Below are 23,377 nucleotides of genomic sequence, written 5' to 3' on the forward strand. Positions count from 1 at the left end.
AATGTTTATCAGACTAATTTAAATGTCAGACAGAGATAACCAAATGTGAATTTATTTATTTATTTATTTATTTATTTATTTATTTATTTATTATTGTTCATTCATTCATTCATTCATTCATTTATGTATTTCCTTAATAAATAAAATCTCAATTTAACAACTGCAGCATATGTTTACTTGGTTTATGTTTGACCGACTCTCCAACTGTAGAATGTAGACAGGAAATCAGAAACCTGCACTGAACTGGATGTGAAGATGTGTGATTTAACGTGCACAATACAGTCTTACATGATTTTGTGTTTCCAGGCCCTGCCTTATGTTTGCCTGCTCATTGCAATGCTCTTCTTCATCTATGCCATCATCGGAATGCAGGTGAGTTTTTGTATGCAAGCTAGACGCTAACAATGTAGAATGAATTTTACAATTATTATTATAAAAGAATATCCATCCATCAATTTTCTGTCCCACTTTGTCTCCACGGGGGTCGCGGGCGTGCTGGAGCATATCTCAGCCGTCATTGGGCAGTAGGCGGGAGACACCCTGAACTGGTTGCCAGCCAATCACAGGGCACAGAGAGACCAACAACCATCCGCACACGCGCTCACACCTAGGGGCAATTTGGAGTGCTCAATCGGCCTATCAAGCATGTTTTTCGGGATATGGGAATAAACTGGAGTGGCCGGAGGAAACCCACGTGGGCTTGGGGAGAACATGTAAACTCCACACAGGGAGGGTCGGAGGTGGAATCAAACCCACACCCTCCTAACTGTGAGGCGAACATGCTAACCCGTCCGCCACCGAGGCGCCCTAATATAAGAATATATATAATTATATTACTTATTCTCTTAATGAGCAAAAATTCAGGAGCAATAGGTCATATTAATAATGGAAATCGTTTTAATTTCTAGATTAAGCTGTATACTGGTGGTTGACAAAAACCTACACGATGCATTTATTTCCAATGTATTTTGACAATGAGACAAATATGAACTCCATTATCAAATCTTATTGATTTTGTTTCATGTCGGATGAATTAGCTTTCAAATTGTGTACATGTGACTATGAGTTTTCACCTCCCACAAATAGACTTCACTGTCATAATAGTTGCCGGAATTTCTCACTGTTGTCAGTACGATGAACGTGTTACATGTCAAATACATATTTAAATTAGTTTTACTGCATTGACAGCATGTGAGTCACTCAGCTCTTCACACTTGTTTTGTTTTTCTAACCATCAACGTATGCTATAGCATATATACATATAAGCATATATGCTTCCAAAGAAGGAAAGATTATAAACAGCCCTTTTATTGTGCTTCAAACAAATAGTTAACACTTGCCATTATTGTTTTGCGCTAAAATAGTCTCTCACCTTGTTTTAATCTGAGATGAAGTTGTCGTCAAAAAGTGTCATTCGTGTTAAAAGTTACTAAAATGAAAAGCTCCAACCTAATCCAAATGTTTAACCACATCCGAAAACTTTCTTTGAAAGCAATTTTTGAGATAACTCTCTCCCATTCCAGGTGTTTGGTAACATTGAGCTGAATGAGGAGACTGCAATAAATCACCACAACAACTTCCAGACCTTTTTCCAGGCTTTAACTCTTCTGTTCAGGTTATTACACACCTTTACACTTAATATGCTGACACAATCATAATATTACACAGGGTTCACATTGTGTGTCTTTGTTTCGTATTTTTTGTGCATTTTGCAGGAGTGCCACTGGTGAAGCGTGGCATGAAATTATGCTTTCATGTCTCAGTAATCGGTCATGTGACAAACTCTCAGGAACTCCAGGGAAAGAGTGCGGAAGTGACTTTGCCTATTTCTACTTTGTCTCCTTCATTTTCCTCTGCTCCTTCTTGGTCAGTAATCTTGGCCCTTGTTCTATTTGATTGCTTACCTATGTTTGCCGACTTTTTTTTCCGTTAATGTTTTTTCTTCCCTAGATGCTAAACCTATTTGTTGCTGTCATTATGGACAACTTTGAGTATCTGACCAGGGATGCTTCCATCTTGGGTCCTCATCACCTTGATGAGTTCATCCGTGTATGGGCAGAGTATGACCCAGCTGCATGGTAGGTTCTTCAGTTGATCTCCATTGTAAAGCTAAATTTCAAAAGAGCATCCTAAGGAGGGTGTCAGTGTTCCATCTCAATGATTTAAGGCCATTTAGTGTGGACAAAAAAAAAAATCCCATCTTAGAATCAGCAGCGGCGTGAATGACAGTCTGAGCCTCGTGCCAACTGAGAAGGGTGACAAGCCCTCAGCCGGCACAGCTCATGCATGTAAATCCAACCAACGTCCCCTCCTTCCTGCTAAACCAAGTGCCTCTAAGGATATTAGTCACAGAAGTACGGTAGTGTTGAAGGGAAGACATTTTCCAGCTAGTTTGACAGCACAGGTTTTTCTCTCATCTTCACTAACCCAGTTTCACTATTTTAGTGTGCAGAAGAATCATCCGACCTATGGCTCAGTAGATTTCTTATAAAGATTTATTGGAGCCTTGTTTACGATTCAGGACCCCAGTTAAGTGAACGATAAAACAGCCACCTTCTGACAAACGTGAGATTCTTTTACAATTCCCATTTAATTCAGTGATTATAAATTATTTGCTGTCAGTGTGACCTTATTTTGATGTTTTTGCATTATGTGGAAAAGTAAATTGCACAATTAAAATTCTGATATTAAGAAGGTTTTTTTTTAAATATTAAATATTTACACATCTCTAAGTGTGTGGGATGCCCTGAATGGGTGTAAAACACTTGTTAAGATTTTGAGCATTGATATAAACATGCCCGAACCAAGGCTAGCATTTACACGACAGATGACAGTCTACACATCTTTGCTAAAATGCGGGGTATCAGTGATTTGTAAAAATGAGACCAAATGTGAGTCATTTTCCACTATTAATATGACCTGTAACATGTACAAACTCAATCATCTTTTGTTCCTTTTACAACTAAAATTTGTAGTTGCAAAGGTGTGCACACCCTCTTATCATCGTTGGTATGTTTAGGACAAACACAACACCACTCATCACCAAAAGAAGATCAAAGGCGTAATGGTGATGGCAGAATTGTGCTTTGCGGCTGTTTTTATTCAACTGGAGCAGAGACGTTAGATGAGGTACAAGGATTTATTAACGATTTGAAATAGCAGTTAGTATCAGAACATACGTACTGTACCTCTGAGGTTTCTGCTAAAAAGCAGAAAAAAAATGTAAGGAATTCACTTTAAATGGTTGTAGGTGTGTGCAGACTCCCATTTAACTTTTTGAGTGTCAATGTGATTATTTCGTTCCAAGCAAAGCCACAGATTGGTTTAAGAGGGCGTGCATGCTTTTGCAACTACATTTTTTTTACTTCCCAGCTCAAAAAGATAAAATTAGTTTTTGTTTATCATAAATATTTTGATTTCACAAACAAACTGGTATTTATACAGACTTTTTTTCTATCCACCGAGGCCATAGCAGCCCTGTTTCAGGCCAAAACGGCATGTTTGTGAAAAAATGCGAGGGAATGGGTTAGGCATATGTGGAGATTTTCAACTGTTTAAAAGTTTGTCACAGCAGTCCCGTTGCAGATGAGAAATCTATGTTGTAGTGAGACAATACAAACAAAATCAACTAAAATAAAAATGGTGTAAATAAAGCTTATCGTATATGCGTGGAGGGCACTGTGCAGACTGCAGTGTGTATGTGAATAATGGGCTTTTTTTCGGAAGATGAGATTTTGTTGTGAATTAAGTATTGAAAGAATCTTAATATTGTAACGCATGAGTAAACACACAAGCAAACTCTGGCCCAGCAGGGAAGCAAACAAAAACATGCTCTGAAGCTGCTTAGCATCCATATATCATCCCCAAAAAATCTTGACAGATCTTGATGGTCCATTTATACTTGGAAAAAGAAGGAAGTGCTTTTTGTCAGATGGTGATATCATTTTTTGGGGCTTGAATACTCAAGAAATGAATTTGATTACTCAAATATTTAAATCGAACTAATTACACGCTTCAGATTAAACGGGCTGCGATGGCTGCTGGTAGCATAGTGTAAAATTTGCCGATGCTGAAAGATTGCGCAATTTGCATGAACAGAATTCAAATGAAATATTGCAAACAAATGTTCAGTTTATTAAGTACATCTTTAGTATATATTCTTCTTGAAAATTGAAAGTCTGAACAAGCGGATAAATGAGATGGCCTGTGACCTAACATCGTTGCTGTCTTATCTTTTTCAGTGGAAGGATATGCTATCAAGATATGTACAAATTGTTGCGTTTTATCTCACCCCCCTTGGGCCTGGGGAAGAAGTGCCCCAACAGGGTGGCCTATAAGGTTTGCACTCCCTCACAGTCCTTTTGTTTTCAAAGGGACTGTGATGATTTGGATTGTCAATGTCTGTTTTCATTTCCTGACATGCCAGAGAACGATATGGGCACACATGCATACAAATATGCATTGATCCCTTACTAACCCGCATGCAGCTAACCACGGCAAGTCTAAGAAACAACGCCACAAGTCAGGCTCATTGAAAGGCACCAAACAAGACCTTAAAATACATCTTGTTTTTACACAGAAATGAATGCAGAGTTAGTATGAGCTTTGTGAGCTTTGTTTTCACTTTGGTTACTGCAATTGTATTTTAGCATAAGGAGATAGAGGGCATGTTCAATGAATAATACCCCGCCGCTGTTCTGCCATTTAAAATATTTTGTATTTGCTTTTGAAAGACTTAAAAACAGTGTGATGATGACTTTGAGGGAAATACCTTGACCACATTTTAAACTTTGAAGCTCAAAATGTGAATACACATGAAGGTCAGCAAGAATACATATTGTGTATAATTAATTAAATCACTCCACGTTTATTGCACAAACTGGATGTGAGCCTTTTCAAATAAACGATGCCCGGGAGTGTAAAATTATTGCTATTGACACTCATTTGTAAAAACAAGTATCTTTTTGTGCGAAAGTCTTCCAAAATAATAACACGTCGATTGTAACTAATGTGAATACATTTTTCAGAACGCGCTCTCACATTTTTTAAATATTAAAGTATTCATTGAATGCACTCTAACTTCTAAATGCGCAACGTTTCACAAGGGATGCCTCCATCCAGGTAGTTCTCCAGAGACCTCTCCCTAATGTTTGCCTTTGGGATCCATTTCTGAATCCTTAACGCCAACAAGGATTCCATATCATGATATCCTGGAAATCTTATTAACAAGGATTTCTGTGTCCCTTTCTCTTTCCCCTTCCCCGCTCTCCTTGTCATTTTTCTTGTTTTGTTGTTGAAACTTTCCCCATCCCTTCTTCTTGACTGTATCATCTCACACATGGGAAATCTCCATTCCTCCCTCCATGGCCTTCTCCTATGCTTTCTGCGGAAAGTGGCCGTATGACTTATCGTGATATGTACGAGATGCTACGAGACATGTCCCCTCCTCTAGGTTTGGGAAAGAAATGCCCACCGCGCATCGCCTATAAGGTAGACTCCCTCCCCGCTCATTCCTCCGTTGCCTCGTTCAGTCATTGCTGGTATCCTGCTTTCAACTGTCAAACACCATTCAATTTCTGTCAGTGTGTCACATTCAAAATATTCTGGGCTGCTGATGTATCTTCTTTTCCCGTGAGGCCCCATAGCAAAATCAACTCTGTATAGATTATCTCAAGTCGCTTATTGTTTGTATAGAGCAGGGAACAAAAAACGAAATCTCTAAGAAAATTTGACAAGATGCCAAACTGAAAATGGGAAACTGTTTTATTAGTTAGATATTAATCTCAGAATGGTTGAGTGGCGGCTTGTATGCCACCTCACAGTTGGGAGGTTTTGGTTGCCGCCCCCCCCCCCAAAAAAAAAACCTTAATGTCGCGCTTTTAAACCAATCAAACCAACCAATCTACCAAGCAATCAAAACACGAGCACATCTTGTGCCATCAATCTCGGTAAATAGCAAAACGATCACCCCAATATTTGGGATTATATGACCATCGAGCGTTTTCCTCTCCATAGAAATGACACTACACTACATCTTAATGTCACTTTATGAGGAGAATGCACAATCATTTTGATGTTTTCAGAGATTTATGTGGGCATGAGTTGTGCGGATAAATTTTCGTGATGATTAACAGCACTTTTTAGTCACGTTTGCAGCTCCTCGGTCAGGCCCCCAAGCGCCCGTTTGGACAATTTCATTTTTTTGTTCTAAGTGCCATTTTTCTGCCATGGTGTTCTTGGCACAAAAAGAGCATATTTAATTTGCCATGTGTGGCTTATTGCATTCAGGGGCAAAACCTGGGCATTTTAGCATGGGCATGTTTTTCAATAACCAACGAATAACGACGCTAAAATGTAGCACACTGTAGCTGAAACTGAAGTGCAAATGATGGGGGTGCCTAGTTTTACCTGCACAATGAAAAAAATCAGCAAACTAGTAGACTGCCAATCTGTAACCCACTTTGGATCCAGTTCATAGGTATGCATGTGAATGGTTGTTTGGCTATTACCTGCAACTGACTGGTTATCAGTGATGTATTCTGTTCGATTTAAAATCAACTGTGATCGATACCGACTCACTTTGGGGACACACCGTATAGAAAATGAATGGATATATATTTAGTCTTTCTCAAAAAGACATCTCTCAAAGCAATAAGTCAATTTCCACAGTTCAATAAAACTTATTGAAGACTTTAAAGGAGGTTCTCAATTTAGTTGCAATGCATTTAAACGACACCTTAAAATCACCATGCAGGAACTTCACTCCTTATTTATCCTCTCTTCTCAACCAGCTTTTTTAGATTTTATGTTTTGTTTTCTCTTTACAAAATCACTACAGAAATACTGAAAAAATATTTCCAGCATTATGTAACAATGACTTTTCATACATACACATTACTACGCATACCTCCCCATTATTATCCACCTCCTTTTTCTTCACCTCATCTCTGTCATTGTCTTGTACGCACTGTTTCTAACGCTTCAAAAATTTGTATACAAATGTGCATGCACCACGCTGCCTTGCCTTATTGTGAATGCATTTATTATGTGAACTCTGCATGAACAATAAATACAATCCAGCGCAGACTGGAATGGCTTACCGAAAATTAAAACCAATAATGGCTGCACATTATTATTCCACAGTCCTGTGGCTTTCGGAAGATTTTTATTATTTGAGTACGTAACATAAAAAAACCCTAAATATTAGTTGATTTAAAAGTCTTCCAGGAATTTTGATGTTCCTTTTTAGCTCAATTAAAAAAAAAAAAGTTAAACATTGCAGATACTGTATAGTGGATATAAAAATTCTACACACTCCTGTTGGAATGGGGTTGCATGATGTGCACACAACCGAACTTTAATTAGTGACTCCCATTTAACATCAGTTAGAATTTGAGTTCTGAATTTGCATCCAGCCACATCCCCACTTACAAGACACTTGTCCAATCACATTATCTCGGTTGTTTAAAAATATTTTTATTTTCAGAGAGTTGTACAGAGTGTAGAAGGCTGGAAACAGTCTTGAAATGATTCATCTTCACAAAAATCTTTTTGTAGACTTGGGGGTATGTAGGCTTTTTATATCCACTACATACGGTTTTGCTTTTCCAAGAGAATGCAAGTATATTGTACATATTCACGGCCTATGAGAGTCTGTTGTTCAATTACAGCTAGAAAATGTTCTGAAAAAAGAAAAAAAATCCATAAAACAGTAATATACTTAATAGGTACTCACTGCTCAGCTTGTTACATATCACTTCTATAATTCTTGACATTAAAATGTGCTTATTAAGATTCATTTTTTAGTCCCAAAAATATTCAATTTTAAAACATTTCTAAATGTTCTGATTTAATTGATAACTGCTAACTTACACTATTTAACAGTTTGACTGAACAATATCCTTTTAGTGTGTTACAGCTCAAAGTGCAAATTATTATTACAACTTCCTACATGTGAGTGTGTGAATTTTTCGGTTCATAAAACTGCCTTATCTTTTTCTGCCACTCCCGTTAGCGTTTGGTGAGGATGAACATGCCTATTGCAGAGGACAACACAGTTCATTTCACCTCCACACTCATGGCTCTGATTCGCACAGCCCTCGAGATCAAGCTGGCATCTGGTGAGGGACTGGAAGCTTGCCATTTTCAATTCTTTGCAGCTGGAATGTTGCAATGATTTTTGTGAAGAATAAAAACAATAAGGGGCGGCTCGGTGGCGCAGTGGGTAGCACGTCCGCCTCACAGTTAGGAGGGTGCGGGATCGATTCCACCTCCGGCCCTCCCTGTGTGGAGTTTGCATGTTCTCCCCGTGTCCGCGTGGGTTTTCTCCGGGCACTCCGGTTTCCTCCCACATCCCAAAAACATGCTTGATAGGCCGATTGAGCACTCCAAATTGTCCCTAGGTGTGAGTGCGAGTGCAAATGGTTGTTCGTCTCTGCGTGCCCTGCGATTGGTTGGCAACCAGTTCAGGGTGTCCCCCGCCTACTGCCCGATGACGGCTGGGATAGGCTCCAGCACGCCCGCGACCCCTGTGGGGACTAAGCGGTTCAGAAAATGAATGAATGAATGAATAAAAACAATAAGTATATTATAAATTTGCTTTCACAGGAGTCTTAGCTCAGCATCTATGTGATATTGACCTGAAAAGAGAATTAAACAGAGTTTGGCCCAGCTTGTCACAGAAGACTGTTGACCTGCTGGTGACGCCACACAAATGTAAGTCTAATTTCTATTATAGAAACTATGGAAACAATTGACAAAGCAATATTGGTCACTGGCCTTTTTTCTTTTACTTGCACTCTGGCGCCATCTCCTGTGTGCTCTGTTTTCCAGACAATGAGCTGACTGTGGGAAAAGTGTATGCAGCTCTCATGATCTTTGATTACTATAAGCAGAATCGAGCCAAGAGACTTCAGCAGCAGCATCCATCAGGAGGAGTTCAGGTACATTTGTGGAGACCTTTTGTAGGGTTTGCTTGAATTTAGTTTGAAAGATTGCAGTCAGATAATAGGTTACTTCTGCACCTGTCAACCGGTGGTCCACAGCCTTCAAGTGGTCCGTGGCGGTATTGCAAGTGGTCTGCCAAATTGGAAATAGAAAATAATTGTAACATTAAAAAAAAGAAAGAAATTGATTTATTATTTAGACTTGATTTTTCCTTCCAGCTAATTTTGTGAAACGTACACATGCAAAAAAATACCATATATAGGTCTATCCTTCTTTGGTGCAAAATAAGATAATATTCCGCCAAAGCAGTGGTCCCCGGGTTGCTTCTTGGTTATAATGGTTGCGCCCCAACTACCCCCAAAAGACTGGTGGGACAGGCTCCAGCACGCCCGCGAAGCAGTTAGAAAGATGAACAATACCTGTTTTGAAATGTAGAGCATATAAGTATATATTTCAAATGAAAAATAATACTCATAAAAAGACAGACACTTAAACAAGCTACTTATTTACAGTAACCAAGGATGTATACTTTATTCCCACCATTTATAGCCATAAATAATGAGGTATAGTCCTATACCTTTGTCAATGATCACTTTTTCTTGTATTTCAGAGTAAACTGGGAGCATTGTTTCGTCCAATACTTCCCCTTGGTCATATCAAGGAAGTAGAGCCCCCGATACCCAGTCCCAAACAGCTATTACCTCTACACCCTGAGTCAGAAGCAAAGACGTCACCTCTTCCACCTGTCAGAACCACTACCACCACCTTGGTTAACAAGGATACAATGTGAGTGTTAACAGTCAGTGAATTTGGTGGCAAACATATTATACCCAACTTACACAATATTATATAAGCAGGTTATGACGTTATGTTATGTTATGTAATGTTATGTTATGTTATGTTATGTTATGTCAAAATGTGAGTATGCATGCGCATTGTAGGACGTCTCGACAGGTAGCATGAAATTCCAGAACATTGTCAGTTTTGTATTGTTTCGTACAAAACCAGAAAATGGGCATGTACGACAGAGTCCCTTGTTGTTGGCCAATCAGATAACATTGACGACACGACCTCGCTTGGCCTGAAAAGGCTGGCTCTTTAGAATCATGTCTGAAATGGTTCTGAACAGAGGTGTCCAATCCAGGTCCAGAAAGTAGAAACATTTCCACAGTTTGGCTTTAACCACAAGTGCTTCACTGCTTCTCTTCAACTGTCAAGTAAATGAGTACGTAGCTTAGAAGCACCTGTGGCTAAAGGCAAACTCTGGCCGGCTTTTTACTTTGTGGACCTGGATTTGACACTTTTGGTTCTGAAAAGCGATTCCATTGTTAAATTAGCAACACTGGTTGCTCACACGAATCCATTTGGCCTACATTGCTTCCAAAGTTTACAAATTCTAGATTCCCTTGAGATGAATAGAGATAATACACAATTTTGTTGTTTTTATACGCAGGCTTGACCAGAAGAGTTCCATAAAACATTCCCAGTCTGGAGATGTTTCTTTGACAGCACTGAGACCCAAAGGCCGGAGGAAACTACCAAGAGGCCAGTCGGAAGATGTACAGTGTTCTGCAAGGCCTCAGGTTTACACACATGCACTCACTTCACAAATAAAAGCACCACACCCAAGAACAACTAAACCAATGAAAGGCTTTTGTTATGCATACTTTTATTTTTGGTATTTTATTTTCAGGAAGTGGTTGAAATGAAGCCAGTTGAGAACATCTCAGACACCGAGGCATACCCAAGTCTGGATGGTCATGGCCGAGCAGCTTCTCTGCCTCGGCTCAATGCAGAGTATTACGTAAGCTCCGCGCCTTTCAGAAAACTGTGTCTGTTTCATAAAGTATTTGCTTTCAGATGTTTATTTTGAAATATATTTGATGTAAAAAGGTATCTATTTGCTTTCAGATGTTTATTTTGAAATATATTTGATGTAAAAAGGTATCTCTGCAAGTACACTTCCCACCAATAATATAACAGAAAGGCCAATTCCTTTCTATTGGGATTGACATCAAAAGACGAGTATGAAACAAGAGATGAATAATTACGTTTTTGTTTGCAGCTAGTTACATCTGGATCAGATAATCGCATTATTTGTTATAAAAGACCATATTTTTATCAAAGGTTATGGAAGAGACAATCTTGATAATGACTAGAAGCGTGTTTATAATTATTTTTTATTATTCGTCCTTTGCTAGCAGTAACTGCAAAAAGCCTGTAACCCATTGACGTCACCAAAATTGTAAGTGGCTGCAATATGATGGAAATCAAACAACACAGCCCAACCCAACAATTCGTACAGAAGAATCTTAGCAAGCCCAAGCCATTACTTTACCTCCACTTTTTTCCAGAGGAGCTCGTACAGTACGTTCAGCATGCAGGGCCAGTTCCAGGATTTCTTTTTCTCCTATAACGCACTAATGGAGACTTGACTGATACATAGGAGGCCCGAAAACATACAAATATTCATAATACCGTTTTCCAAGTTTTGATCACAAAAAACTGCTAAAGCATCTTACGTCTCATTTTCTGTCAACTTATCAATTTAAATTGTTCAATATCATTCTGTGAACTGCAGTAGCTTTTTATGGATATTTATTTATTTATTTATTTATTTATTTATTTATTTAAACCAGGGTTTATATCCAGTTGTTGCTAGTTTATCTCCCGCTCGCTGTCCTCCCCACTCTCCCGCATCACCTGACATGCACTTTTCTTACGTTGCTTTTTGGCTTGTTGGAAGAGGAGGTTGGCATTATGCATGTAAATAAAATGATTTCGAGCCAGAGCCAAGGTATAGACACATATATCAAATTGATCATTGGGTCACATGTAATATTATGTACATCATGTGTTTTACGTTCCACCCAACACATGGAAGGTCATAGTCCTAGTGCTAGTGAAAGAACATGCAACATGTGTTTCTATGATGGGAAACTATGCCAGAACTGTAAGAACAAACTGCCTGTGCTACTTGTTAAAGTTGAAGTGATTGCGATGTTTTTATAGAATGTTGGTGAAAAATGAATGGGTTAGTGCCAACCTTTAACTTCTTCTGTCTTCGCTTTCTCCTAATTTGGATGCCCATTGCTAACATTTTGCCCACCTCCCTCTTGTGTGTGCTGTCTGATAGCGGAGCCACCCTCGCCACGCCCCTGGGACCTACCTGGCAGTATGTACCACCTGTTGTGCCACCTCTTTTTTCCTCTCCTTTGTCCTTTCTAATGTCTGTTTTTATGCCAGTGAGCTTCTATCATCTCAGTGCAGAGTTTGCATCCTCATGGAGGAAGTGAACCATATGCAATATGCAGCGTTATTATCTAGATTACATACAATGATACATGCAACAAAATCATCAAGCAATTTCATTTTGAGCACACGTCGCTAGCTGTCAACAGCGGGTTGCAGTCGTACAGTTCTGTTCTATAAAATTGTGTTTGTATGAAAATAGCAGCCCTGTAGTTTTCTGTAAATCTGTGTGTTTTAGTGATGGAAAACTGAAGTTTCAAATTTGCTTCATGAACTAGTTGTAGTTTTGTTTCCTCTAAATGGCACTGTTGGTTTAAATAAAGTGATTTAAGAAATTTCCAGCCCAATGTTGAACATAGAGTGCTATCTAAAGGAGTCAACTGGTTCATGAAGAAAATTTGAAGCTTCATTTTCTCATCTCTAGTGTTTGTTTGACTCATCACTTTGTCTGGCCTTTCTTTATATCGTCTTCTTTTGGTACATAAAACCAAAAAAACATTTAAGTTTATTGTTAAATTTTGTCACACTGTGTCTGTGCATTTTCATGGCATCATTTTACGACAACATTCCTGCGACAAGGACTTGTACACTGTGTTGTATTGTTGTTGTCCAAGAATGTCTCCAATTGTGGTACTCTGGAGTAGGGACACATAGAATTAGAAAATGACTCAAATATGTGTGTGTGTGTAATATGTGTTTGTAATATTCAACGAGTCAACGTGAGTCATGCTCTAACCCCCAAATTAAGATGACTACAAAATATAAATCAGGCGGCTTGGTGGAGCACGTCTGCCTCACAGTTAGGAAGGTGTGGGTTTGATTCCACCTCCAGCCCTCCCTGTGTGGAGTTTGCATGTTCTCCCCGTGCCCGCGTGGGTTTTCTCCGGGCACTCCGGTTTTCTCCCACGTCCCAAAAACATACTTGGTAGGTCGATTGAGCACTCCAAATTGCCTCTAGGTATGAATGCGAGTGCGGATGGTTGTTCGTCTCTGTGTGCCCTGCGATTGGCTGGCAACTGATTCAGGATGTCCCCGCCTACTACCCGATGACTGCTGGGATAGCCTCCAGCACGCCCGCGACCCCCGTGGCGACAAGCAGTATAGAAAATGGATGGATGGATGGATGGATGGATGGATGGATGGATGGATGGATGGATAAAGTATAAATTAAGAAACTCAAATTGCACAAAACAATGGAAAAACAAATTAATTGGTGTATTATAAATATCTTGGTATACAACAGATTCACTTTTAGGTAGCTTGGAAATATTTTTTTGCTTATTGTGTATTGAAGACCAATTAGTTCTTCCTTCGAAGTTGAGATGTTTTACTCAGTCAGTTATTGTATAATCAACATAAATATGAAGGGGTAAAAAATCCATAACTTGATAGTGCGCCAGTGGAGAGAGCTTTTCCAAGACTTACAAACATGCATATATATCAATTTTGTTATGAGGGTTTTCTGAACTGACCAAGCCAGTTTGATACATTTTGAGACAGTAGCCAATTAGCAAAAAAAAAATACAACATTCTGCTATCGAACAATAACGAAACACCTTAATTTGAATATTTTGCTTTTTTTTAGGTGTTTTGTCCTTGTGAGGAAACAGTGTCATTGTGATAATTAATCTTGGTACTCTTCCCAAGCAGCGAGCCAGAAATTGTAATATTATCACCATTACCCATCCTGTTCTTTGTTGACTAATACCCTAGTCCACTGTCCAATGTAATGATAAGGATTTAAGGTCTTTCTTCTCCAGCCTTTTTAGGAAGGTTAACAGATAAAGGAATAAAACATGTTGTGTAACAGTCTTTGAACAAAAAGTTGCTTCCATCTTTGGTGGTGTGATTATTGGCATGATCCAGTCAAGTGCTTTGGTTAATGTCACGATTTGACACACCATCACTCTACAGTCTCCTTACTGCTGCTTTGTTTCCATTTCCAGCCAATTGTTGACCTCAGTCCCATAAGACGCTCAGCTTCCTCGCTGACCCCACAGTACAACCAGGAAGTGATTCTTAAGGATTATAACCTGATACAACCAGACCAACATCAATCATCAGCAGGATCTGGAGCAGTCCAAGGCCAGGACCGAGTCCATCATCACCATCACCACCACCGCTGCCACAGACGTAGGGACAAGGACAAAGAGAAAAAGCAGAAATCGCTGGATAGAGCTACATCGGTGCAGCCGCCAAGTACTGTCGGTAAGTCAAAAATATAGAAAGTAATTCTGTTTTTTTTTTTTTTTCATGTCAGAGAAATTCTGATTCCTGTAATCTCAAGATTGATCAGGTCAACAGTTTCAGAAGAAGCTCAAGCTAAAAGAGAATAGATGCACATTGTTTTAAATCAACAGACTATAAAAGGTGTTCCATCCTTTTTCTCAGTTTTGCCGTGCTTCAGTGCTCATTACTACACAGGTTGTGTGGTCTGCATTTGTTGAGTAAATTTATAGCGCTGTAGAATGTACAGTATATGGCTGTACTCAGCACGGCTGTCCTGCGGGACCACAACATGGATGTCAACATCTTCAACAACTCAATAAACTTCAACAGCATACGCCAAGTTTTCAAACAGGTGGTATTGTATTTATGTTATATGAAATTCTTGTATTCTACAACAAATGCTTAAATGCTTACATTTGGGGAAAAAAACAGATGAGAAGGTAATTCAGTTTACAAAACTGCAACTACACGTTGATTGTGAATTAATCGTGTGACAAATGGGACAAACCGGAATTAGTGTTAGAGCAGTTGTGTCATTTTAAGATGTCAAAATTAGGTTTGACTAAGGATTAATAATGTGATAACATTTTAGAATGTCAGTCCAGTTGATTGTCAAGTTGGTCAAAGGTGATGCAGCATTTTGTCCCAAATGCCAGTCATAGCTGAGGCTTTTGAATGGTTTCGTTTCCTCCCGCCCACCTCCCAATGTATAACACTACTGGTTTTGTCTTTGCAAATGGGGATGTGCATTTACCAGGAAGGAAAGACATGAGACAGAGGCTCTTTTATGCATTATATGAAGGCGCGGTGAGGGGAGTGACCTCGAAGGGATGTTTGGAGCAAAAGAAGAAGGTGGCATTCTGTCATCACAGGTAGTCATTGGTATGTTGGCAGAGACGATTACACCCGCCTGGAAATGACCACCGCCATCATCCGCTTGGTGATCCTCAGTAACTCAGGACTTCATTTACACTTGTTTGTGAATAGGACAACTGGACATCAGATGTGTACAGCCCAGACTCAAAGGTTGTTGGGACATCTGTTTTCTTTTGTGTCGTTGTCTATTCCCAGGCCAATTCCTTGAGAAGCAGAATGTTTTGTTACTCATCCATGTAATATAATTCACAGCAAAGTCAAAATCACAAGATGAAAAATCCAAGTCAACATCCAGCCCGACTGCATTTTGCTACCCAATCTTAAGGCTTAGGGAGGGATGAAACGTGATAAACATCGCTGAACCGACTACAAACCAACCTTTTGACCATTCGGGGAGCTTTCCAGGAAAAAAACAAAAACATTTAAGTCCAGCTTTGAACCAACAGAATTCCACTGAACGTTGATGGCTTTATTTCAAGCATACGTTTGTTTACATTGCAGTGTCCAGTCTTTAGATTTGAAAGTGTTTGCGTTTATTTGATCTATTTGTCCAGTTAACTAATTTTTTATCCCCATGAAGTCTAATTGGTTTCAAACACAGAAACATACTGATGAACTACAGGTGTGAACAAATTGTCTTTGTCAATGCTCAAAAGTTTAGCGAAGTATTTTTTTCAAATTATGTTTGTGAATTTATGGTTTGGAAAACAAATCAATTCCAATATGTTACTGTTTGTAACAAGCCCAAAACATTTAAAATAAAAACATCTTTTGGTTATAAAATAACTGATAAATGAACAAAAATAAAAATTGAAAGCGGGACCTGAAATTGAATCGGGGTTTGAGTGAATCGTTGTCACCCTTAATATGTACAGTACACGTTTTTGGAGCTTTACCACAATAACCAAAGTTAGACTATTGCGTTAGGTCAAGAAAAAACTGGATTACTTTCAAAGAACAGAGAAAGATGAAGCTACATTTTTGTGACTTTGTCTATTTTTCATTGACAGACCCCTCGGCCGAAGGTATGTCTAGAGAACGAGCGAGGGAGCGTGACCGCAGTCGCCCGCACGAGAGAAGGCATCATTCCTCTGCAGGCGAGAAACAACGCTACTACTCCTGCGAGCGTTACGGCTCCAGAGAGACAAGCCACGCAAAGTCAGCCGGTCCAAGCCGATCCACATCTCCAGGAGAGGGACAAGACACCGCCATCCTTAAACAAGTGAGTTAATTGCAATGAAGTCTAATTTTTTATCCTGAAACATGCATTCACTTATTTATATCATAAATCCAAACAAACATGCTCATTTGTGTCGTTTAAGCAACATTATAGACGTTTGTGAGGTAAAGTGACCAGAGAAAATAACATTGTTGAAATGTTTTTTACATCTTACAGTCCAATTTAATTTCCATACTGAAATAGATTTCAATACAAAATCTCCAAATAAGTTTTTCTTTGTTAGTTTTAAATGATACATCTTTTAAGGTGTACTGATGCCACAGTCCCATAAATACCTGTTTATCTTGTGGCTTACATTCCAGCAACTGTAAACTGTAAAAAATCTACTATATAGAGCAGGGGTGGCCAATACGTCGATTGCCAAGCCACTACTGGTCGATCGCGATCGACGTATTGGCCACTCCTGATATAGAGCAACCATTAATTTTTTTCAAAGGTTTTACGGCTGCCACACACTCCAGAACACGGATGTTAAATTCATTTTTGTTGTGGGCCACATCATAGTTATGATTTCCCTCATGGGGCCATTAATGACTTAAATAGAAACGGATGGACTTTCAGATCCTCACATGCACAACAGATTCAGATACACAAAAAAATGTCAGTCATTTTGACAGTAAAATTGTAAAAAAAAAATGATTGCAATATCTCCTTTTTATCAAAAGGGAAGACTACTTACATGTTTTGTATTTTAACAAGAAACATTGATTTGACATACATTATTAGTCTTTGGGGGCCACATAATATCAATCAACCAACGTTGATTGATCAAAATGTGCAGCTCAAAGTGCTGTACATCGGTTAAAAACAAACCTCCAGCTAACAAGGGTGTGCCTATGTGGTACCTAACGGGATAAACTCTACGTCAAACAGCAGAGGAACAGGAAACCTTAATTAGAGAGAGGATGAGGACTGGTGCTAACATGATGTGGTGGGCCAAATCTGGCCCCCGGGCCTTGTGTTTGACACCAGTGCTCAAGAGTCTCTGGAGTTTAGAATGTGTGTGAGGTTTAAAACTGAGGTATAAAAACTCTAAACTAAGGATAGACCAAATATTGTCTGATTATCAGCACCAATATTTGGCATCTTGAATCCTTCATCCTTTTTTGTAAATGTAGTCGGGTGATAAGAAATCAATTTAAAACTATACTATGTTAATTTGGCGCTGCATACGAGCCACAGTACTAGGATTCTCAATTTCATTCTGTATAAATTACACATTTGCATTTTCCCAATTATGTTATTTACATCAGATAATTTATTTTGTTTATTTTGTTCCTTCAGTATGGTAGCACTGTGGGTAAAGCCGCCCCATCTGGTTCAAGCACATCGGGTCGTGGTCGCAGGCAGCTCCCCCAAACACCCCTCACGCCTCGTCCTGCCGTGGCCTACAAGACCGCAAACTCCTCCCCCCTCTCTTCTGCTGCCAGCACCACGATGGCTGGACACCACACTCGTGTCAGCCGTGGCCTTTCAGAACACGAGCGCCTGCACGGGGACACTGACCGCTCCCCGATACCTGTGACCTGCATTGGTTCTGATCCAAATTTAGCCCATCAGCTGCACGGAGCTTCTCAACAAGCGCTTTTGGAAGACATGGAGGACTTCCAGGACGCTGTTAGCAGCCAAGTATTATCGCACTCTGCCAGAGCTGGCGCCTCAGCAACCACCTCATCTTCCCATGATGCTGCCGCTGTGCCCGTCACAGCGGCGGCCACACAAGAGCGTGCAGATGTGGTACCTAACGGGTACCACTTCACCTTTGGGGTAAATTCAGCGTCAAACAGTAGAGGAACAGGAAACCTCAGGGAGAGAGAGGATGAGGACTGGTGCTAACATGCTTAGATACTCGAGAAGGTTTTCCTGTCCACTGATGAAGGAGCAGCTTGTTTGTGTTGCTCTTGTCAGGTCGCGTGAGCTGGTCAGAGGCTAGCAGGCTTGGATTGAGGTAAAGTGAAAACTAGCCAGTTGAAAGTGCTGTTAAAGGGGTTCATTGAAGTGTCTCCTTCCAACACAGAGAAGTGTGGAAGGATAGAGAGTGATGACTTTTTCTAACCTTTTTTTAACCCTTCCTACAAAATGATTCTGAAGACCCTTCAATATTTTGCCTTGGCCAGTGGTGTTGAAGTTTAAAAGCCCAAATTTCGAAAAGCTATGTTTTACAATCCAAATGCCTCATTCTTGATCTCCCTGGATGCTTTATTTTGTCTTGACAAATAAGGCGGAAGTTTAGATTGAACTTGCTAGCACCAAACATCTGATGGAATAGAGTCATGATCAACCAAGATGATCTTATGTCGGTCTTGGAACTTTTCTGATTAATGCATAGATCAGCAAGTGTCCCTTTGAGGCAAAAAAACAAAGGAGCCACTTTCATGGCCAAGCTTTATTCAAATTGGGGGTGCACGCAGGGACTTGGACAACAATTTTACAACGTGTGGCCGAATACTAAGTGCCTCATTTTACAAGATGTGAGCAGTAGTCTGGCTTCTTGAGTGGATGATCTGTGTTGAACACACAGTCAAGCATGTGCACAGGTGAGGAATACTGGACAACTTAAAGCTCTTTGGATCTGTTGTAATGGTCTAGATAAAAACAAAACAAAAAAATCCAGAAAAACATTTTTATATACTGAGTCCTGTAGTTGGTGAACCCAAACTGAAGATCCAAAGTCAGCGATGTAGTGCATGCCGAGGTCTTGAACATGTCGATTTGTGTCTGTACTTTATTTAAGGGTGTGTGCTAAGCATTTGCCTTCTTCAAACACACTGCCAGTCCATTGGTAGGAAACAGTCTCCAAAAGGACAAAAGTGCCATTTTTTAAACTGTAACTCAAGTCAGAAACAAATGTCCTCCAGTAGAGCTGATTCTTTTTAAAAAAAAAAAAAAGCCACATACTTTTTTGTTTGTTTGTTTGTTCTGGCTCTAACAGGTGAACCTCATATTTGGTTTATTGTTTTATTTCTCATCCTTTTCTTAATACTTTTCTATCATGCCCACTGGATGGACAAAAGAGAGGAATGGAGGAATACCTTCTATACAATCGGTGCACCTAAAAAACTGCTCTTTAAAGTCACAGTGGTCACAATGATTTACTAGATATGTTGTAATAGTAATCATCTTTTCGCATTTTGTTGGTTATTGATATTTATACTTTCACTACATTATTAAATTGTCGTTGGTAATTATTGTGAGAAATCATAAACATGTCATTTGAGCAAATATTGTTTCAGAAGTGTGTATCAAATTGGTAGCCTTTTGCAGTACTTAGTATGTAATCGGCTTGTAACCCCTAATCCAATAAAATGACCACTGCTGAAGTATTGACGAACTAAGTACAGTAATCCCTCATTTATAGCGGACAGTTGGTTCCAAAAACCACCCTCGATAAGTGAAATCCGCGAAGTACGGTCACTAACAAGAAGTACTGGGCAGGCTAACGAGTTTGTGGAAAGATGCTAATTCGCAATCGTGCTAACATGCGAAAACGGACTTTTAAAGGAATGTTAACGAACATTTGGAGCAACACTACATTGTCCTAAAGGTCAGACACATGTTTCCTCAATTTAGAAGTTTTATTTTGACTTTTAAATTGTTTTTTAATTTGGGAAAAATATACGCAATGTAGTGAAGCCATGATAAACGAAACGTGAAGTAGCGAGGGATCACTGTATACCAAAGATTAGACAACAATAACAACATTTGATTAGAAAATATCATTCCTCAATCCTGCTCCTTGTGTGAAGCGCATGTTCTTTAGGCGCTTGCGTGGGTTTTCTGCGAGTACTCGAGCTTCCTCTTACATGTCAAAAGCATGCATGTTCCTTTAAGTACCCCACCTCCTACCCAAAGTCACCCAATGAGGGCTAGCCAAGTGCTGTATAAAATAGATGGATTGATGATGATGTGTAAGGCCTCTTACTTCCGGATTCAGTGTGCAATTAAAGGTATATATTCCGTTTTGTTTTGTGGATTTGGATTGCCACTATTCCGTTGGTGGTGTGCGGAAGATTGAAGGCATCTGTGGCCCACCTGGCACATTCCTAATGTATTTTTACTACATGCACACTGCATCTGTTGTTTCCTTACTGATCCCTTGCCACTAAAACCACATTTGTTTTTGAGTTTTTAAACATATGTTGCAAATTCTTTGGTACTATTAGGAAGGATGCAGTCTTTATGAATGGGCAGTTTTGTCAAGGAATTTAGGGTTTGTTGGAGAGCCATGTAGCCAATGTTTTGTTTTTTGTTTGTTTTGTGTGTGTTGGGTACTTACATGTCTGCCAAGACCTAAAAAATGTTTCACAGACAAACTGTTTTTTTTTTTTTCTTTAAAAAGGTTGAATGTGGCACTATGGGTTGTTTATGCTGCATGCCTGTACACCCTTCTTAAATCTATCGCTGCCTTCCCTTGCAATGACTGTTGTTTAGCGCCTAAATTGTCATTATGGGTACATAAAATTGGATGAACGTTATATCTGTTCCCTGTGCTTTACTGTCGCATTTACATACAGTCTGAGCAAATTGAGACCCTTAACGCAATTTTACCTTCAAATTCCACCCCACTTCTCCCCCTCCCAAATGTGTCGTAAATGCAAAGTGACCATAGTACATGCCATTTCACAACCTTTATTAATAGGAAACAGTCAACAAGCTGTAATCATTCATTCATTCATTCATTCATCTTCTGACCCGCTTATCCCCACGAGGGTTGCGGCCGTGCTGGAGCCTATACCAGCACCAGCATAATAAAAATAAATAAATAAATAAATAAATAAATAAATAAATAAATACTAAAGATAACATCAAAACCAAAATGAATAAAATAAATCCTAAATTAACATACAGAGGAACACTTGTGCATATTTTGAGTGCAAAGTCATCAATTACAACATACAATAAATGTTGTGCAATGTCACGATTGACACTTTTATGACCGCCAAGATACTTAAAAGCGCTCTTGCGGCATTAATGAGCAAAGGTAAATCTTAATCAGCTTCATTTTTGAAGAGCTCTGCTCAGCAAAGTTGATGAAATGTGAAGAGTGACACCAATGCGAAGGGCAAACCAAAGATTTGCATGGATTTTAATAATATTAATCATAATAATCTAGAAACTACTAAGCGACTATCTATTATTATAAATTGTACTAACCTACTACAACTATTAGTACAAAAGTACCAACATAATCTGAAAGAATATACATTTACCGGTTAAGTGATGTTCTTACTGGAACAAATGTGTTGACTGCATTTTATACACAATCACAAACAGCTCATTTTACTACTATTTTTTTAATCCGGTGAATGCCAACATACATGACAAAATATTGAACTCATGTTAATTGGGGCAGCTTGAGGAGAGTTGGGGATCGTCGGCCAATACAGATTTTTTATTTCACCAAAAGCACAACTTCCTCGCTTTTTTTATTTATTTATTTATTTTTTTATAAACAATTGCTTGCTCCCTGACTCGTGGTGTAGTTTGGACGACATATCAAGTCGTGCTCTACAAGTGCAGGTCGAGTCTTTCCTCTGATTGCTCAGATGTGGTGTCCCGTCATTGCCGCTAATAGTACTGCTTTGCCTCTCCCTTTTCCTTTCGAAATTGGTGCTAATTTGCGCACCTCCTCAAGACAATTATTTTTTTGGGTGTGATATCACATTTTGTCATATCCAAACCTTACCACCAGAAATCATACATTGTTTATCATACCCAATTGTGTTGCGATTTTGGCTGCGTCAGTACCACTTGACTCATTCTTTGACTGTCACTCACTTTGGCTTCAAGCATGTGTTGGATTTGTGCTTCAAAGAGAGACGATATTTTCAACCTCAAACTTGAATAGGGTGCCAAATGTCTTCTGTTGTCATTTACTATGTCTTCCCCATTGGGCATTTCCTGTCTGCATGTTCTTAAAAGAAATGTGCATGTGCAAAAATGAAAAAAAAAAGAAGTTTGACTTCAATACATCAATGACTTCAATAATTAGCTTGTTGTGTTTCTGATGCTTTGCACAACCAATGTGTAAACCTAACAGACTTGAAAGTCACCGTTTCTACCAGTCCCCCCTCCGAAAAAATGGAAATGTACTTGCAGAGTGGTTCTAAAGTGTCTCAATCCTTCGCTGCCTGATCTGTTACTCGACTGTCTCCTGCACAGTCAAAATGTACCAAGTTTTGTATGAGTCTAAAACATTGAATAAAGAAGAATGATGATGAAAACGTGAAGGCCCTTGATGGTGTACAATACAGAATTCAATGAACAGTTTCAGAAATGATGCCTACAAATTCATACCATTTCAAATGCCATGATGCATGACATAAATATGTCTATATAAAGAATGAAAATCTTATCTTTAGCCAAGTCTGTTTTGATTTTCTTTATTTATATAAAATCTTACAGTACTGTACCAGTGATGCAATATGACAACTAATACATAAAATAAATAAATGGATGGATGGATGGATGGATGGATGGATGGATGGATGGATGGATGGATGGATGGATGGATGGATGGATGGATGGATGGATGGATGATCATAGAAGAACATATTGCAGTGTTTGACTTCTGTCAACCAACATAAAAAATTTAATTAAGAGCTACGGTATTAAATTACAGGAAAAAGCAGGGACAGCAGCAACTTGAAGGAATGAGAATCCATCGCATCATCATCAGCGGCAACAGATTTGCAAACTCAAGATATTGCCCTATTAAGTAGCAATATTTAAGAGAATCGTTTGAGCTCAATATGCCAACCACTAGATTCTGGCATTCACAAATTCTTGCAGTGTACTTGGGGATGACCCAGGACACATTGGAGATTGGATAGA

At 39.2% G+C, this 23,377-nt stretch overlaps 1 protein-coding gene across 3 annotated transcripts in view; it reads left to right on the forward strand.

Moving 5' to 3' along the window:
* cacna1bb (calcium channel, voltage-dependent, N type, alpha 1B subunit, b) overlaps positions 1-21,659 on the forward strand; it is a 115,799-nt gene extending 94,140 nt beyond the window's left edge. The window contains exons 38-52 of one of the 3 annotated variants that reach the window (XM_085927119.1): positions 307-372; positions 1,524-1,615; positions 1,716-1,866; positions 1,951-2,078; positions 5,394-5,490; positions 8,015-8,120; positions 8,608-8,715; positions 8,833-8,942; positions 9,557-9,732; positions 10,400-10,529; positions 10,640-10,750; positions 12,083-12,121; positions 14,145-14,406; positions 16,314-16,525; positions 17,828-21,659. In XM_085927119.1, coding sequence (XP_085783245.1) covers positions 307-372; positions 1,524-1,615; positions 1,716-1,866; positions 1,951-2,078; positions 5,394-5,490; positions 8,015-8,120; positions 8,608-8,715; positions 8,833-8,942; positions 9,557-9,732; positions 10,400-10,529; positions 10,640-10,750; positions 12,083-12,121; positions 14,145-14,406; positions 16,314-16,525; positions 17,828-18,379 — 2,340 coding nt within the window. In that variant the 3' untranslated portion in view covers positions 18,380-21,659. Of the gene's footprint in view, positions 1-306; positions 373-1,523; positions 1,616-1,715; positions 1,867-1,950; positions 2,079-5,393; positions 5,491-8,014; positions 8,121-8,607; positions 8,716-8,832; positions 8,943-9,556; positions 9,733-10,399; positions 10,543-10,622; positions 10,751-12,082; positions 12,122-14,144; positions 14,408-16,302; positions 16,526-17,827 lie in introns of all 3 variants that reach the window. The other 2 variants (XM_085927121.1, XM_085927120.1) reach the window with 2 other exon arrangements.
* The last annotated feature ends 1,718 nt before the right edge of the window (positions 21,660-23,377 follow it).

This window comes from Syngnathus leptorhynchus, chromosome 12 (assembly GCF_054491065.1).
Source record: "Syngnathus leptorhynchus isolate UIUO chromosome 12, UIUO_Slep, whole genome shotgun sequence".
Classification (NCBI taxonomy): Eukaryota; Metazoa; Chordata; class Actinopteri; order Syngnathiformes; family Syngnathidae; genus Syngnathus; species Syngnathus leptorhynchus.